Raw genomic sequence first — 19,366 nt, 5'->3', positions numbered from 1 at the left:
CTGGGCTAGCTAGCGGTCTCCTCCACAAGACCACTATTCTCAGGGAAATGAACCATCTCGCAACAGCTAACCTGGTTATGACCCCTAAAGGTCAGAGTCCTCGGTCTTTAAGCTTATTTTAACGACCACAGTCATAAAACTAGATATTAATTTAGTCTGCCTATAATGCAATAGAAGGGTTAGCTACCCACACAGAGGATTACAGCACATGATGGAAACTCATGGTTTAGAAAAGAATAATCAGTTTGTGTGACAAGTAGTTTATTTTTTTTAAAAATACTTTCCTGTTACATTTTATACATTTTTTTTGAACAAGGTTTGAAATAAAACAAATTATTGCCATTCCATTTGGAAGCACTATCTGTGGTTGAGTAATGTTTGGTTTGAGTGATGTTATGGTCTCATTGCTACAACATTTATTCATACTACAAACAATTGGCAGTCACATATATGATGTATAAAACTGGTTAATTAATTTGTGATATTTGTGTGATTCATTCAGTTGATATTCGTACAGTTCACAACAGCATTGTGGAAAGCTGCTTTAATGGATTGTAATTTTAATTTTTTCTTCAGCGTTATCTGAAAGTAACTTTGGAATGAATAGAACCATTTTTAAAAAATATTTCAAATATGTGCAAGCTCATTTTATTATCTCAAGGGCAAAATACAATTGTTCTTTTGATTCCTCATTTTCAGATTTCATAATTTGTTTTGAACAAAAAACTTGCTACCCTCTTTTCATATTGTCATAATTTACCTTAAGTCATCTGGCTACAGTACACCTTGATAATAGGCTGGTTTGCAGAGTTGGTGAGGCACCATGTGCATTGTATCTAGGTACACAAAATCCCAGGTCTCTCAGAATCTACACTTCCACCAACTCAGCTTCATCAAGGCAGTAAGATGTTTTTCTCCTGTGAAAATGCTCCACCTTTGTCTATTCCAAACAACAGTATTTGCCTTTATTAATTTAATGCCTTTGAAATATCCCTTATTTCTTATAGTAAATTATAACAGTGCCAGAAGACAAGGCTGTAGAGCTTTGAATTTATTTGCTTATTAAAGCATATCATATTATGTAAGTTGTTTATTATAATTATTATAAAAAGATGTAGAAGTACACATAATTGCTTGAGTAATAGAGTCTTTTGATGAATTGGGATTAGCTTTTTTTAGTTTGAGTGAAATAATGCAGAAAACTACGGTAACATTTAACAGATCATTACTAATGGCATAATAATACCTTTGCAAGGACATCCTTTACAAAACACAATAAAAACATTCAGCAAAACAATGTTACAACAATCGCTGCAGGCATTTTTTTTTCCATTTTTCTTGTAAGCAAAAGTGATTCTGATGTAAAAGATCAAGTCCAAACAGCATGTTTCTCACATATATATGAAACAAAATGTTCATAAGTCAATTTCTTTTTAAATTAAAATACAAAGCTGCTTCAACAAACCTGTATAAAGAAATAATGTACAGCCAACTCAGTTTCTGATAACAACAAAATAATACAGTATGGGCCAACCTGAGTAATTGTCCGCTTGACTGCCAAGGAGCTGCAAATTCAGATGACAATCCAGGCAGCATTTGATTATATACTACCATCCATGGAATGATTTATCAACATAATCCCCAGAAATTTCTGAGATATGTTTTCAAACAATGTTTCCAATAATAAATAATGATTTAAATATTCCACTTCTCACAGAAAACAATTATAGATTTTCATAGTCATTTATAACTGATTGGCTGAGTTGTTTAGAACAAAGGTTAAGTACTTGCTTGACACAGCTTCATGCTTCATTAGATGATTGTATTACTAAATTAAAACTCTGCGTATCTGAAGTTTAAAGACCATATCAGCCAATTGTTGATGGGGTCACTGATAAAATAAATGCATAGCTGGACAATTATATGTCATGTGGCACAAAGAAAAATTCTTCTACTTAGTCAATGCCAATAGTGAAACACCTGATTGCAATGTATAGTGAAAAATTGGATGTTACTTTGCCTGTTTTGTGGGCTTGAAACGAGTCCAGAATCCACCAATTTTTATTGACTGTGAAACAGAAGTTTGGCGATGGTTGCCACATTGGTTAGGGGTTCATTGTTCGGGGCATCTGCCTAAAGCAAATGTCAGATTTATTGCCTGTGCAAATAAGGGGCCTAACACAAGTTTCAGGCTTCTTTGCTAAATTGGTGTAGGCCTGACTGGAGCAGGTGAACTGTTTCCAGATCTTATGTGCCTTAAAGTGGCCAAACCAGTGGTCAAATAGACTATGGAGGCGCTGCTATAAAGGTAGGTACTTAACTGAATGTGAAGCTGGAGAATCACGAGTGAGTTCTTCTGGTCCCGTGTTGCTTCTGTTTCAGTGTAGTGATCCTTGCTGCCACTGTGTTGACACTTGAACTTGGAAATGAACCAATTTCTATCCCGATGTGTCAAAAACTTTTAGCAAGTTAAGTAGGTAATGATGCATTACGATGGGCTGTACCAGTCAAAGGACCGGGAGACTATTTACAGCATGCAATCTTAACTCTTATCTGAGCCTCGGTGAAAATTAATTAATAAAATATTGGTTATGCTTATTATTATAACATGATAAGCAGGAGTTTGTATGATATAAACGATCAATCAGCTTATTGACTATGAAAATGTGTAATTAACGAACCCCTAGTTTATATATTGGATCCATTACATTGAGTTTTTAAACTGTTGATTCAAATCATTTTCATATTGAACTTCCTTGCACCTCCTTGCCCACCACTGACTGTTGGGCCATCAACCTTTCGAAATGAGTATTCCACTGAGAAATTGTTTTTGTGATGCCCTCTTCCTCTGCTCCACACAAAAAGAAGCAGAAAGCAGAACAGCACCACCCCTAAAAAGGTGATACATCCCATTGCGGTGGACACCAGAATGGTTTTCACATCAAGTGTAAACTTCAGGAACACCTGTGTGTCGTTGAATGCAGTATCATTGAATTCTGTTAAGTATGCTGTCCTGTTTGCATATAAGGCTCCATCTAAAGGATGTCCTTTTACAGTCAGCACTGCAAAAGACGTGTCATTTCCTCCAGCGTTGCTAGCTATGCAAATATGGGTGCCGCTGTCATGGACTTGCACAAATCGGATCTCCAGAGTGCCTCCAGGCAGTATTGTTATTCTGCCATTACTTTTACTTGTAATCATTCTCCTTTGAGGAGAGACCCACATTATAACTGGAGTTGGTTCACCATCAGCTCGGCAAGTAAAATAGACAGTCTGTCCTTCACCAGCGGTTACACGCTGAGGTTTTCTATCCCGTATTTTGGGTTTTTGGCATGTAAAATAGTTATGGAGGGCTGAGTCCTCAAAGTCTTTTAACTCACTGCCCTGAATATCTGCAGGGGTAGCACAAACTGGCTGGTTGTCATCAAAACTAAGTGTCTTTCTCTTCTGCAAAAGCCACAGTAGGCGGCAATCGCAGGATAGAGGGTTATTATCCAAGCGCAGGACTGCCAAGCTGCTCACAGACTGTAAAGTATTTTCTTCCAGCGTAACCAAGAAATTGTTGGAAATATTTAGCACTTTTAATTGCCTCAGTCCAAGGAAAGCATGCGGCTCTATTGTAGTAAGCATAGTGCTAACCATGTACAACTGTTGAAGTCGGATTAAATCACGAAATGAGCCAGATTCAATAATGGTTATAGGATTATAAGACAGATTCAGCATTTTGAGATAGACCAAATTTCTGAAAGCTCCAGATGGTACAGAAGAAAGGTTTGTGCTTGTTATGGAAAGATATGTGAGGTTCAGACCATACAGTGTTGTTGGAGTAATGGTCTCAAGAAGTGGCCAGTAGTCAATCTCCAGTTCTTTCAAGTTGTACAGTTTACGAAAGTTCTGTTCTTCCAGAAAGCTGATGCTAAGATAACGCAGTCTAAGTGTGATCAAATTTTGGAGATAGGAAAGGGATTCTGCAGAAATCGAGGTCAGGTTGCATTTCTCAATGGTTAGCTGTTGGAGGCCTAATAACCCGCTGAAGGCCCGCTGTGAGATATAAACAAGGTCATTATCCCCAACTTCTAAATGTTTCAAATTCCTCAAGTCCTGGAACATATAATCCAGTAGAATCACAATTTTGTTTTCACTAAGATCCAGACGTGTTAAGTTGGTAAGTCTGGTGAAAACACCGGTCGGGATCAGTTTCAGCTGGTTACTGCGCAGCTGCAAGGATCGCAGGTTGAACAAATTATTGAAAGCTCCAGGCTCAACATTTGTGATTATATTCTCACTGAGATCAATTTCTTCCAGAAGTGGAAATGTTGCCAGATCCCCTGAACTGATGCATCTCAGTCTATTTTTGCTTAGGTCAAGTATTTTTGTTTCTATGGGAATGCCTTCTGGAATTGCTGTCAGACGCTTCCTGTGGCAGACTACTGATTTAATTTGAGCAGCACATTCACATCGAGCTGGGCAGCTGACTGTTGATCTTGTAATTAAAACCATCAGGGTCAGACCCAGGAACTGTTGCCAGCATGATGACATTGTGTAAAACATGATGTTACAGATGCAGTCTATCATTCTCCCATGAACCTGCATTAGAAAACAAACAGACATTAGAAAGATTCATACTGGATCTTAAATTTAGTTTGGTTATAATCAGTGAACTGTTAAAATTATTTTAATGCATACACGTTATAAATTATCTATTTCAGTTACATGCTTCTTTAAAATGAAAGTTTTATCATGTATCTATTTACTATATTCTGGCTGGGAATAGGCAGAATTTTGGCCCACCGTCTGCTGGAAACCCCAACACAGTTTCCAGGGTCAAGGTTCCTAAGGTTTGTGTAGTGGGATGCTGACCATGGCCTAGTTTTGAAATCCCAGCAGTACTGCAGTGTGACAAGAGCTGTAGCACCAGAAAAAGATGACCAAGTGGTTAAAAGCACAGGAGGGTCTTGAAAATGGGATGGTCAGCATCCAGGCAAGCTTAAGGCTACAGAAGAAAGTACAAGGGAGGCAGCATGGACAGAGATAAACTTTGAGGGGTAGCTGTAAGCTGTAAGCTAAATGTTTACCGTTATACCCACCTTTCAGTCCTTCAAACGTTAGGGCCTGAACTTTTGCTCCTGGGTCAGGAGGGTAGAATCAGGAAAAACCCAGGCTCCGCCAACCTGACCTGGGAGAAAGTGGCCAGAAGGTAGGATTTTGTACCGGCATGGCAGGCCTCCTTGAAGTTGGGCAGTGTGATCCGGAATGAGTATGGAGGATGCCAGATGTGAAGGTGGGCTGGGAGAAAGGCCTGCCTTAGTTCACCAGCACTGTGTCAAAGTTTTTTAAAAATGGGAAAACATAAAACAGCCCTCCAGCCCTCACTCATTATATCCCCATACACTCCCCATGCCTTATTCATGCCAACCTATGCCCCCACCCACCATGTCACCTTATAGCCCCTTTGCCAACAGTGCCAACTCATACAAACCCATACCCCCTGCCCACCACCCTTTGCCCTTACACCTACCATGCCAACTCACCCAGCATCCACCATGGGCAGACCTCAGGGATCATGATGGTTAAATAAGCTTTCAAGAGTCCATTGCAGGCTTCATTTAAAAAAAAACTCATTCATAAAAACCCATTTACTACATTTACTTCCCTTCAACTATATTATCCCTGGTAAGAACAAACATTTCATTCACTTGCATAATCCTTATAAAAAACAAGCATTAGAACTCAGTCCAGCTTTAAAGAGCCAATAACCACTTGGAGCTGTCAATCAAACTGTGAAATGGCAGGCATCCTACAGTGGTAATGGATGATTGTCAAAGCAGTCACGCAGCACTAATCCAGTAATGGAAACACTCAGGCTTATGTCAACAGAGTGAAACAGCAAGCAATCACTTCTTTAACACTCCAGACAGTAGTTACAAAGAGTTGAAGGGCAGGAGTTTTAAGTGCCTTGACAGCTCCCTTTGACAGTTCATTTTGACAGTTTTGACAGTTGTTTTTGACAGCTCCTCTCTATGGTTTATCTTGACACTTTTGATCGTTGGCTTTGACAGTTCCAATGGCCAGGATTTCCCGGTCAGGGGGCAGGGGGCGGGGGTGGGGCCTGCTTGCCGACATGTAAAATGACGCGGGATGATGTTGGGCGGAACTCTTGATGTCACCCCGCCCCATTTAAATTTTCAGATAGGCGGGGGCTCAGCAGAATCAGCTGAGCACCCGCCAATCTGTCAATGGACAATTGAGGCCATTGACAAAGTCGTTAAACTAATTAATGGCCCTGCCCGTCCAACCTTAAGACTGGTAGGCAGGCCAGGAGCCCTGGTGGGCATTAGAAAAAGCATGAAACCTCATCCACGGATGGGATGAGGTTTCATGTAGGTTTTAAAATTTTTAATAAAAGCGTCAATGAAAGTGATGGAAATGTCCCAACTCATGTGACAGTGTCGCATGAGGGGACATGTCAGGGAAATTGTTTTTTTCTATTTTTCACATTTTTACTGTAGAGCCGCTCTCCCTGAGGTAGCACTTAGCCTCGGGGAGATGAGTGCGCTCTTTCTTGCGCATGTGTGAAAGGCTCAGGGAATCCCCCCACAGGGAGCACATAGTGCTTCCGTGCAGACATCACGCTGGGCGGGCCAATTAAGGCCCACCCAAGTAAAATGGTGGCGCGCCCCCGGTTGGGGGCACTGATCAGAGGCGCACCTCCACGCGCCCGCTGTTAAACTTCCCCCCAACAGGGGGGGGAAAATTCTGCCCAATGAATTTATGCACTTTTTACGCACATTTTCGCAGTCGCAAATGGCACTGTAACTACCCCAAAGAGCACCTGACTTTCCTCAAAAGAAACCTGACCTCCCCCAAAGGTGTCCCAGGACCATAACCAAAATGGTACCTTAACCTCTCTAAAAACATGCCCTGGCTATCCAAATGAATCATTGAAGTTCAAACCTGCTCCTCCTACTCCTACTAGGTCTAATATGTGCATGTCGGGTTTCAAAAACCTCTCACACCAAAATCACACATAATTGAAGCCAGCTGCTGATTTCTATGGGCAGCTGCCTATGCAAAATGCGCAAGCACTAATCCTGACCCAGGCCCATTCACACCTCCACGAAAATGATAGGTGCTGCATTCTGGGGCGGGACTTCTGGATCTGGGCTTATTCCTCCATTTTTGCCATGACAGAGAGGCCCTCTGTCGGAGTGAAAATCCAAGTCTAGGTAGCTTTTCAGAGAAGTTCTATTTTCCAGGTAGCGCTGCTGGTAAGTTTGATTAATTTAATATTAATTTTTCCCTTCCTGGTTCAGTGTTTCCTGCCAGTAATTTAAGTGCTTTTAAAAATTTTACTTACCTTGCATTTATTGTCAATACCAAGTCACTTTTAGGGTTTCAAATTTGTTTAAACTTATTGAAACTGATGCTACTGCCTTCGTCAACCTTGAGCATCTTCCCTTCTCATCTGGGGAAACCAGGCAAATGGGCAATAAAAATGGATTGGGTTACTTGACCTATTGGAAAGCCATCCTGATCCTGTCAATTCTGATTTTAACTAATGCATCTGGACCAGGTGCCAGAGCAGCCCAAAGATAGGTAGTGGGGCCCTAACTTACATATGGCAATTGGGGCCTGAAGACAGCATTGGGTCCTGATGGTGACTTTAACTTTGGCCAGGACCTCACTGCGCACACCCCCCAACAACCCCAACCTTCCCATGCCCCATTCCCCACCCTCAGCTGAAGATTAGCTGAAAAGGACAGGGAAGCAGAAGAGGTCCTCTGGATAAGTATCTTTAAATTTCTCATCGTGCAGCCTGGAGGAGCATGACTATTTGAAATTAAGATTAATAGGGTGGAAGTCATGTATTCAATTACAATGGATATTTCTAAATCAAGTGCTTTGGATTGATGAATTCCACAACATCAATGTTATGGCATTGAGACTAGAATAGATATCCTGCCAGCAGAAAATGAAAGTCTTCCATTATGGTGAAAAATGGGATTTTTTTACACACCAAGGTCAGATATTTAAATCCTCCTGGGAACAGGATGGCAGGTGGGGGTGCAGGCAGATATTTTACCTGTGGCGAGGGAATCGTTGAACGGCCCAATCTCCTGTGCGCTCTTAAGAACCTCCTCCTGCTGTTATTAAGATTTTTCCTGTGGTATGGGAGGCCCATACCAAGTGAAGGATCAGTAAAAGCTGATAGTCTGGAGTTCGGGCTAGGGGTTTGCCTCCTGTTTGGGCAACAAGGGGCCCCAACTCCCTACATTTCCTCTCCAGAATGCCTTGCCCACCCTGGTCCCCCAGCGTCCTCACCAGGGCCTGTCAGTCTGGCCCTGAGAGATTCAGGATTCATTTTGTTCCAGGCTTCCGGCTGCTGTTCCTCAGAAGATTTGCTGTAGTCCCAGCAGTGGCCACTGCTTCTGGTGGCACTGCTGGAACAAAGAGAGCAGCCAGCCTTTTGATTGACCAGCAGACCTTGGGGGCGGGGCCCACTCCCCGAGGGGAAAGTGATGCAGGATGAAGTCAGGAGGAACCCTCAACATCATCCCGGTCCCTTTAAATATTCACAAAGGAGGGCGGATAGGGAAATCAACTGTCCGCCCGCCGACCTGTCAATGGCCAATTGAGGCCATTGACAGGCTAATTAACCTTCTTAAACACCCTGCCCGGCCAACCTTAAGGCTGGCGGATGGCCAGGAGCCCAGTGGGCTGCAGATTATTAATCAAACTTCATCCACTGGCGGAATGAAGTTTCATGTTCGTTTTTTAAAAATTTAATAAATTTTATGTGTTTATTACTATCATGTCCCATCTCGTGTGACATTGTCACCTGAGGAGGACATGTTAATCATTTTAATATTTCTCTATTTTTAGAGTTTACTTACCTTTCACTAAGCTTCCTGAGGCAGGAATTTGCCTCCGGGAGCAGTGAGCTCTTTCACTCACATGCGCGAAAGAGCGCATTTTGACAGATGGGGATTCCCTCCCCCGCACCCCCGCACAGGAAGCACATAGCACTTCCTGTCGGGAAGGCCGCTGGGTGGGCCTTAATTGGCCCGCCCACTGAAAATGGTGGCGGGCCCCGTTTCAGCAGCAGGAATCAGCTGCCCGCCTGCCAACGAGCCGATGGGACCTGCAAGCCAGCCAAGGACTAAATTCTGCCCTTAGTCTCAGATGGAATGGGGGTCCCACCTCAAGCCAATAAAGGCCTAATGGCCATTAAATGGATGAGGGGAAAGCTGTACAGGAGCAGGTTGGCTCGCCCCTGGCTTTTAAGCTGGGGGCCAGGGACCTTGCCTCCTGTGTAAAATTCAGCTCCAAATATTCAAAATAGAAGGCTAGAATAGCAGCAACATATCTTTGTCTCTGAGCCATACTTTACACACTATGGAATAACTTCTTTGTACTCCTCCAACAAAATATATATTTAAAGCATTGTTTTGAACTAAAAGTAGTTCTTGGGACCATTTAAAGTGAGAATGGATGTATGGATGCTAAAAAAGTGGAAAAGGGCTTACAACTAGGAAAATAAAACAGCAGAAATTTGTATAATAAGAAAAATCATCAGTACACAAACAGGTAAAGCTCTCTTAATGTTATTTCACTACAGAGCCATAGGGGAGCTACAATTCTTTGCGGTAGATCTTGATTTGGTGAGATGCTGTAAAGCAGGAGAGATCGATTGCTGTCAGTGGAAATAAAAATCAGGAAAGGTGTAAAACAGGCTGACTCTATCGTACATTTTATATTATCGCACATAGTCAACATTACCCCCTTTTTTCAAAGACTTAAATTTTGAATTATTTCCATTAAAATGCAATTAACTAATTAGCCGTATCAATAATATTGCTCCACATTACCACTCTTAAATATATCAGGAAACATATTTGTTGAAAGTTTCTTCAATTTGAAATTATGTTCTAAACTGTCGCTGGTTCATGAAAGATTTCACATTTGATAATATGCAAATAGGTTTGAGCTGAAACTTTAGAAAATAAAACACTTCTCAAAACTAGCGCAATATTGAGCAAGTTAACCCCCATGCCTAAATAGCAGAAAGATTGTTTGTTAGTAGTAATTTCCAGGCTTTAATAGCCTTACAAGCACCAAGAGGAAATTCAAATCACTTGAATTCTTAACAAATTCTTATGTTTAAATGGAATGCATGTTAATTATTTTAAAATATAGTAAATTTGCTGGTACAAACCTTTAGAAAATTGCATCTTGATACTGCTAACTAAAGTTGTAAAGTCTGGTTAAAGAGGTAGGGCACAGAAGAGCAGTAGTGCAGAAGCAAATTCTAAAATATTTGGTTACTAATCAGCATAAATATTTGCATCAAAAATCTCAAAATAGCTCATGATTATATTCTTAGGTACTTTTGTAAATAAGAGTAATAAAACAAAATTAAAGGGGGAGGAATGTAGTAATTGTAAGTTAAACCTTTCATACTATTATGGGGATCATGTGACTACAGTCAAATCAGCCGTAAGTGCAGGTAATCTTAGGGACAGAGCTTTCTAGCATTTGTCTTGACACAAACATGTAGCTTCATTGGGAGCTTTGTAAATAATGTTTACTGTTTCTTACAAGAAACCTGCCTAGTACTCCAAGTTTATTATAATTGGCAATGAGGATAAATAGCTCCATTGCTGCACCTCACCTACTGGATGTGTTTATTTCAATTTTTAAGGGAAGAAAGGAAAATATATTCCTCTCTTTGGCAGAATTGGCCCATATGACTTATCCATTGAGGACTGGAGTCAGTACATAAAGTGCCTAGATTTCTACTTTGTAGCAAACAAAATAAGGGCGGAGGAGAAACAGAAATCCTAATTGTATGTGGAGCAAAGCATATAACCTAACCTGTAGTCTGTCAGCTCTGAGCGCACAAAATTTCAGATCCTTCACTAAGCTAGTAGACTTTGTGAAGACATATGTTCAGCCCAATCCATCAGTGATCATGCAAAGATTCAAGTTCAACTCTAGAGCCAGGGCCCCCAGTGAGTCGATCGCAATGTACATTGCAAAGTTACAACAGTTAACAGAGCACTGTGACTTCGGTGATACTTTAAACAACATGTTGAAGATCGTTTGGTTTGTGGCGTACACGACGACGCCATTCAGCGTCATTTACTTGCAGAAGTTAATATAGACCTGAAGCAAGCCATGGAGAAAGTGTTGGAATGGAGAGTGCTGAGAGGGACTCACAAGCTTTGCAGTGTGTGCAACATGGCGCCATTCTTCATTTAGGGTGGGAACCTGCCGCCAGGCGTGGCGCCAAGACCAGGGAGATAACCGCAAAGTGGGAAACGGTCCCTACCCCTCGAAAAACAAAAAGAAGTACTGGAAGCAGCTCAGCAGTAATCCAGAACTTAAAGTGTTACTGATCTGGGGGTAATCATGTACCGGAAACCCGCAGATTTAAAGAGGCAGAATGCCACTACTATCACAAAAAAGGGTATTGTTATAAAACAATGCAGGGCAAGATTAGGACAGCCATTCAGACATCATGACAAAGTGAATGAAATGCACAATATAAATGAACCAGAAGCTGCTGATACTGACATTTATTCCCTACACAACCTGAAGGCTAGGAAAATTGAACCAATCACTGTAACCCTTCAAGTAAATGGGAAGCCTCTAGTCATGGAGACTGACACAGGAGCGTCGACCACAGTGGTGGGAGAACACATCTTTAGATACCTCAGCCATTGAATTTGGAGAAAACCACAGCTCAGCTAAAAACGTACACTGCAGAAGCAACACGGGAGAAAGGCATTGCCCCTGTATCTGTGTCCTACAAGCAACAGCTTCCAGTAACTGTTGTAATAGGAGAAGGACCTAGCCTTCTGGGTCATGACTGGTTGAAAGAAATTAAACTAAACTGGTCAGAAAATTTTCAAGTCAGAACAGGAAGAATTCCTAAGTTGTTAAAAGCGTATGACAGAGTATTCTGCGATGAGCTGGGAAAAAATAGGCCTACAAGCTAAAATATATGTGGATTCTGAAGCAACACACTGTTTTTTTAAGGCAAGTCTTACACACTAAAGGAGAAGGATGCAGAATTGTGCCGATTGGAGAAGTTAGGAACAATCCAGCCAGTCCAATTTTCAGAATGGGCAGCACCCATAGTCCCTGTGATGACACTGTCATGAAGTTATTAATGTATATAATATTATTGGAAAATATTTTTCTTTTAAAATAGAGTTTTAGTCTGTGGGTGTGTCTTAATTGTCAAGGCACCTTTATGTGTACTAATTTTGATATGTAAGAGAGATAGGGTGCACTTGCATTTTTTGAATAGAGCTTTCAAGAAGTAGGGTGAAAACAGACACCTATCTAGCAGTGACCAAGCAATATGTTTATATTACTAATAAAATTCGTACTATGAAAGGGGTTTTATTATTAAAAGGTGGAGTTCAGAGAAGCTGGTGAGACAATGAGAATTTGTATTCAATCATTGGTGGTAGGTATAACAAGACAACCATTTTGTGAGTGCAGAGCAGAGGCAAAATGAGATCAGAAGGCAGCTGTAAGCCTCCAACTCTCTCCACAGGAGCCAAAGTGAAAAGAATCTCATTTTGAATTCGTAAGATGAAAATGCTTTGGCTAGCATTTGGTTAAGTCTATGGGTTGCTATTGCCTAAATGGAGATTAGTTTGGGAATTTGTTGAAAGTTATGATAGTAGTAATTTGTAGCCATGTGTATATATTTATTAACCTGTGTAAATTAACAAAATGTTTCATTTAGATTCATATAAAACCTCAAGAACTGGTGGTCTGATTCCTGAATTTAGAGTCACATCTCAAACATGACACTTAAAATTATAGGTTATGACAGTTGTTTAAAGTTTCCCTCTGGGATTTTTAAATTAGTCCACTTTACCAACAGCATCAGTCATAACAAAACCAGATCAAACCATTCACATTTGCAGAGCTTACAAATTAACTGTGAACAAGGCTGCCAAATTAGAAAAATACCCAATCCCAAAGATTGAAGATCTGTACATTAAACTTGCAGGAGGAAGATCCTACACCAAACTGGACATGTGCCAATCATACCAACAGCTAGAGCCAGACAATGCATCAAGAGGGTTTGTCACAATAAACATGCACAAGGGCCTGTATCAATATACACGCCTATCCTTTGGTGTGTCATCTGCCTGTGCAATTTTCCAAAGAATCATTGAAAGCCTACTACAAGGACTTCCCCAAGTTATAGTCTTCCTTGATGACATCCTGATCACAGAATTGACGGAAGCAGAACATTTGGCCAACCTAGAAGAGGTTCTGAAGAGATTTTGGAGGCTGGCGGATGTTTGAAAAAAAAGAAATGCACTTTCCAAACATCTGAAGTCACGTATTTGGGTCATCATGTGGATATCCAAGGGCTGCAGCCATTAGAGGAGAAAGCCAGGGCAATCAAGGAAGAGCCCTCTCCTGCCAACGTCATGAAGCTCAAGTCTTTTTTGGGCATGATAAATTATTACGGTAGCTTCTTACCTAATCTATCTACAGTGTTAGCCCCTTTACAATTACTATTGAAGAAGAACCACAGGTGGTCCTGGAAGGCACAGCAATAAGAAGCCTTCATAAAAGTCAAGAAGCTTTTACGCTCGTCATGTCTGCTAGTACACTATGACCCATCAAAGGGACAAAACTAACTTGTGATGCATCTCCCTACAGAATGGGAGCAATATTGTCACACAAGTTGTCACACAAGTTGGAGGATGGATCTGAAAGGCCAATAGGATATTTCTCCAGAACCCTCTCTGCAGCCGAGAAAGGTTATTCGCAAATTGAAAAAGAAGGCTTATCCACTGTATTTGGAGTAAAGAAGTTCCATCAATATTTGCAAGGTTGACACTTCACCATAGTGTCAGATCATAAGCCACTGTTGGGTTTGTTTAGTGAAGGTTAGGCAATCCCATCAGCAATCCCACCGAGAGCCTCTGCTAGAATTCAAAGATGGGCTTTAATTTTGTCAGTATATGAGTACACTTTTATGCACTGTCCAGGTGTGCATATAGCAAACGCAGACACCCTCAGTCATCTTCCTTTGCCAGATAGCATTACACATTGCTCCCATAGCTCAAGAAGTTGTACTTGTGTTGAATTTCCTGGACTCCTTGTCACTCTGTGTGAAGCAGATAAATAATTGGACAAACCAGGATCCAATTTTATCAAGAGATTGAGAACAGGTATTGCAAGGATGGTCAATTGCACAAATCTCTGAAGAATTAAAACTATTCTATGCTCATAAACCTGAACTAAGTTGTCAAGATGGTATCCTGTTATGGGGAGCAAGAGTCATTGTCCCTTCGCTAGGAAGAGAACCACTATTGACAGAGCTTCATAGTGCACATCCTGGGGTTTTGAAAATGAAGAGGCTCGCACAAAGTTATATCTAGTGGCCAAGTATAAACAGTGATATAGAAAAACTGGTTAAGTACTGTCTCCAGTGTCAGCAACAGCAGAAGCTACCCGTTTCAGCCCCACTGCATCTGTGGGAGTGGCCTAGTTGACCCTGGGTTAGTCCATATGTAGACTATGTAGGTCCATTTTTAGGTACCATGTTTTTAGTGATCATCAATATGCATTTAAAGTGATTGGCTGTGTATGAAGTGAGATCAGCTACATTTGCACAACTATTGAAAAGCTGCACCACTGTTTTATTGTACATGGCCTACCATAAGCCATTGTTTCGGATAATGGTACTGATTTCACTAGTACGGAATTCGAGAGATTCATGAACCGATATAAACATGTCAAAACAGCACCATATCATCCCTCTTCCAATTAGTTAGCAGAAACAGCAGTCCAAACTTTTAAAACAGACATGAAAATAACTATCCGACGGAATGTTAGAAACAAGAATTTCAAGATTTCTTCTCAACTATCACAGGACTCCACATGTAACTATGGGTTCAATGCCTTTGGAATTACTAATGAAACACATTGTACAAGGTTGAGTTTATTATTCCCTAACTTAGAGAAGAAGGTGGAGAAGAACGAGAGCAGTCATAAAGTGAATCATGATGTTTACAGTGAAAGTCGAGAATTTACTGAGAGGACAACAAGTTTTGTGCAAAATTTTGCAACTGGACCAAGATGGGTTCCTGGTATAATTGTCTCTGAAACAGGACCTTTGTCACGTCAAGTGGAAGTGGAAAACAGGATTGGTTGGAAACACGTGGATCATTTCAGAAGTCGAGACACACTCCAACAAACAGTTACTCCACCTGAAATTGAAGGCAAATCTTTGATCCCTGAGGTACCACATCGACAAAGGATAGACATACCTGATGTATCTGTTAACGTTAAGAATTCTGAACTGCCATTTTCTAAGGATGTCCCTGATGCTGCAGCTCCTGGTCAAGTTGATCCAGTGGAAGAATCTTAAGTTGTAGAGTTGCATCACTCTACCTGAATCAGAAATCCACCTCAAAGACTAAATCTATAATTACATGAACTGTATATATTTGTAAATGATATGGTTAAGTTATTCTTGTAAATAAGGGATGTAAAACAAAGTTAAAGGGTGAAGAATGTAGCAATTGCAAGTTAAACCTATCATACTGTTATGGGGATCATGTGACTGTACAGATGGATCAGCCTTAGGGGTAGAGCGTTCTAGCCTTCATCTCAGTACAAGCGTATAGCCTCATCAGGATCTCTATAAATGAAGTTTACTGTTTCTTACAAGAAACCTGCTGGTACTCCAAGTTTATTACAATATCTTTGCTGGCTCTCCAAAAGGGCTCTCCAAACAATCTAATTTCCTTTCCCTTCCCCCGTAACTTTTTAAATTTATATGTTTCAATTCTGGGCAGCATATTTCAGGAAAGATGTCAAGGCCTCGGAGAGGGTGCAGAGGAAAATGATTAAATTTTCTTGGGCTTTCATGTGATGTGAGCATTGCTGGCAAGGCCAGCATTTATTACCCATCCCTAATTACCCTCGAGAAGGTACCAGAATGGTACCAAGAATGAATGATTTCACTTGTGTGGAAAGTCTAGAGCAGTTTCTCCTTAGAGCAGAGAAGGCTAAGGGGAGATGCAATAGAGGTGTTCAAAATCATGATGGATTTTGAAAGATTAATTAGTTATTTTATGGATCAGTTCTGGAATGAGTCAACCGTGTGGGTTCAATCTCCGTACCGGCTGTGATAGTTCATGGAGGGCTCTATCCTTGCCTTGCCCCATGCTTGATATGGAGTGGTACCCCTCAAGCTATATAACTGCTTGTCTCTGTAATAGTGAGAGCTGCCTAAGGTTCCTCATGGACTATGGCTAATTATCTTACATTGCCTTAATTATCTTATATAATATTATGGGTTTAAGTTCCACTCCAAGACTTGAGCACAAATATCAAGGCTGACAGTCCAGTGAAGTACTGTTGGACTGTCAGAGATATTGCCTCTCTGGCGAGACATTAAACCAAGAGCTCAGCCCTCTCAGCTGAATGTAAAAGACCCCTTGGCACTATTTCTCAGAAGAGCAAGGGAATTACCCCGGTGTCCAGGTCAACATTTACCCCCCAATCACTATCATAATAACATATTATCTGGTCATGGTTACATTGCTGTTCATGGGAGCTTGTAATGTGCATTTGACTACCTTGTTTCCTACATCACAATTGTGACTAAATTTCAAAAGAATGTTACAAATGCAAGGTTTTATCAGATTGTTCTGTTTTTGGACTGTGTCTATAATTTAGGGTAAAATGGAGGACTGAAGAGAGTCATGTGACCTGTTCTGAATTCTGTCTACAACAAACCTGGGTGGCTTGGTTCTTAAAGGTTAAAGGGGTCCCAAACTGTTTTTCTGGGAATAAGGTGCAAGGAATTCACATCTGTAAACAATGATCAGGGCGGCTGTGCTGACGAAAAACAGACTGTTAGTCTCCCAAGTCCCAGGGAGCTGTTAGGAATGTCAGGTTTTGCAAACGGTTACACTGCCTTCAAGGCAAACTTACACTGTCTAATTAATTTCAAGAATGAATGCAGTTGGGAGTCCAAAGGATAGCTATTAGCATTTTCACCTGGATACAGGGCCCTGTGATTCACCTTGTGTCATGAAAACACAATTTTCATAATATTATTGTAATTCATTATAACGATAGGTTAATAGTGGGGTTTGGATTAGTTTCTGTGTATAGGTGTGTGTGTGGGGTGGGGGGTGGTGGGGTTAATTGAATTGCAAACAGCTAGTCTGGGTCCTTTGATGTATCAGAAGGGAAACTAGGTTTGAAATGTTTAATATGTAAACATGGTTGCAGTTTTAGAATGGGAAGCATGAAGAACATTTGCATTTCTAGATAAATCCGTGTAGTGAATTTCAAAGAGGTGGGTGAGGTGTTACTCCTGGCTAACAGGGGCTAAGCGAAACAGCGTGCTTATTTTTCCCACTGATAATATGAGTGCTATGAAAGATTTATATTATGGAAAAAGTAAAGCTGCAAAGACATATTGGAACAATGGGATTTACATTAAAAAGGGAGAAACATGTATAAGGGAGATGAGGTTATTTGTAAGGAAGAAGGCATTCTAAGATCCAACAAGTGTGAAGAGCCTCCAGCATCCTATGTACCAAGCTGCTATCTCCAGGAACTGAAACTAAGATAGTTAATTTTAAACATCACTGTCCAGGGTATTGTGTGCTTTGCCTGGGTTTGCTGAAATCTATTTTGTTTTACTGTTGCCTTAACAGAGGTATAACTGGGAGTTAAATTAATTAGGGGAGCTAGGAATTATCATAGCAGTAATGTGTAGACCTATGTATGTGCTTAAAATCTTTTCTTCTATTAATAAATGTTTAACTTAGTTTTGTAAAAAAGAACCTCTGCAACTCGGTGGTTTTTTGCTACTGAATTCAAGGCATGCATCTTGAAATTAAAATACAGATTGCAAAAACAGTTGTGGCAGCTGTTTCAAGTTTCCCTCTGGGATTTGAGCAGCTCAGCATTTACCATCTGCTGTGCCATAACACTTGCCATGGAGATGGGCTTTGAGAGGGGAAGAGTACTTAGGAAGCCATTGTCAGATCAGGTTACAGGTTTTCTTAAAAATATCACTGGGCTTCACAGACAGGTTCAGTCTGCAAGAATCTGAGAGAGACAGACAGAGAGAGAGAAAGCAGAGAGATAGAGGCAGTAAGTCTCTAGGGCTCACTACCCAAGAATGCAGGTGGGATATCACACTCAGATGAAGAGATGATGTTTGTGAGGGTTTAAATGAGACTGAAAGATTTTCCTGGCTTTGAGAAAGTCATTCCAGTGATTAGAAGTTATAGAAGTTACCGGTTGGAAAAGAAAAAGAAAAGAGGCAAGCCCTCAGGTGCTAAGAATCACTTTGGACTGGTTCTAGGAGAATAGAATGTCTGCTTAGGGATAGAGTGAAGTATAACTTTTGAGGGAGATTTTTTTTGTTGTGTTAAAACATTACCAAGGAAATTCTGTAGTTTAGAGTATAAATTGCCTACGAAATAGTGTGTAGTTAATGCTGCTTTTAGTTTGTTTGTAACAGTAAAAGTCTTAAACCTTGAAATCCTGTCATGCAATTCCTTTAAGTTGGTCACTCGGAGTTTGAGTTTCTTTTTAGAAGTTATTGGTCTCTACGGGTATCATACCAAGTACTTCATTGGCCGTAAAGCGATTTGACACATTTGTGTTATATAACTGCAAGTAGTTCTTTCTTTAATTGTTTCGAGTGATTGCAGGGCTGGTAGCCAGAGGGCACAGATTTAAGGTAATGGGCAAAAGGGAGATGAGCACATTTTTAAATGCAGAAAATTATGATCTGAATGCTCTACCTTAAAGGGTGATGGAAACAGATTCAACAGTAACTTTCAACATGAGATTGGATATTTGTTTGAATTAGATTTTAAAAATTGAAGGGCTGCGGGGAAAGTGCAAGGATGTGGGACCAATTAAATAACTCTTTCAAAGATCCAGCACACGCATGATAGGCTGAATAGCCTCCTTTTGTGCTGTACTATGTCACTAACAAATACAATAAAATTACAAAATTTGTGAATGACACAAAATTGGGAGTATTGACAATACATCATTAAAACATAGGAAGGCTTTAAAAATTTGTAGAATAGGTGCTTGGTTGATAAATTAACTTCAATATAGGCAAGTTGTGGTGGTACATTTTAATATGAAGATTAAGGAGGCCACATAATCCTTGGAAAATGAGTCCCTAATTGGGGTAGAGGAGCAGAGGGACCAAGGGGTACAGATACACAAAATCACTAAAAGTAGTGTTACAGGTTAATAAGGCCATAAAAAAAATGAAGTGCTGGGATAGAATTGAAAGGTAGAAAAGTTATAAAGAACCTTGGTTAGATCA

The 19,366-nt window shown here is 40.6% G+C and overlaps 1 protein-coding gene across 1 annotated transcript in view; it reads right to left on the bottom strand.

Moving 5' to 3' along the window:
- Window positions 1-240: 240 nt before the first annotated feature.
- LOC121287400 (leucine-rich repeat and immunoglobulin-like domain-containing nogo receptor-interacting protein 2) overlaps window positions 241-19,366 on the bottom strand; it is a 208,385-nt gene continuing 189,259 nt past the window's right edge. Inside the window, exon 2 of the mRNA XM_041205243.1 lies at window positions 241-4,587. Coding sequence (XP_041061177.1) covers window positions 2,731-4,575 — 1,845 coding nt within the window. The 5' untranslated portion in view covers window positions 4,576-4,587 and the 3' untranslated portion in view covers window positions 241-2,730. The remainder of the gene's footprint in view (window positions 4,588-19,366) is intronic.

This window comes from Carcharodon carcharias, chromosome 14 (genome assembly GCF_017639515.1).
Source record: "Carcharodon carcharias isolate sCarCar2 chromosome 14, sCarCar2.pri, whole genome shotgun sequence".
NCBI classification, from domain to species: Eukaryota; Metazoa; Chordata; class Chondrichthyes; order Lamniformes; family Lamnidae; genus Carcharodon; species Carcharodon carcharias.
This window is presented reverse-complemented; position numbering and strand designations above follow the sequence as displayed.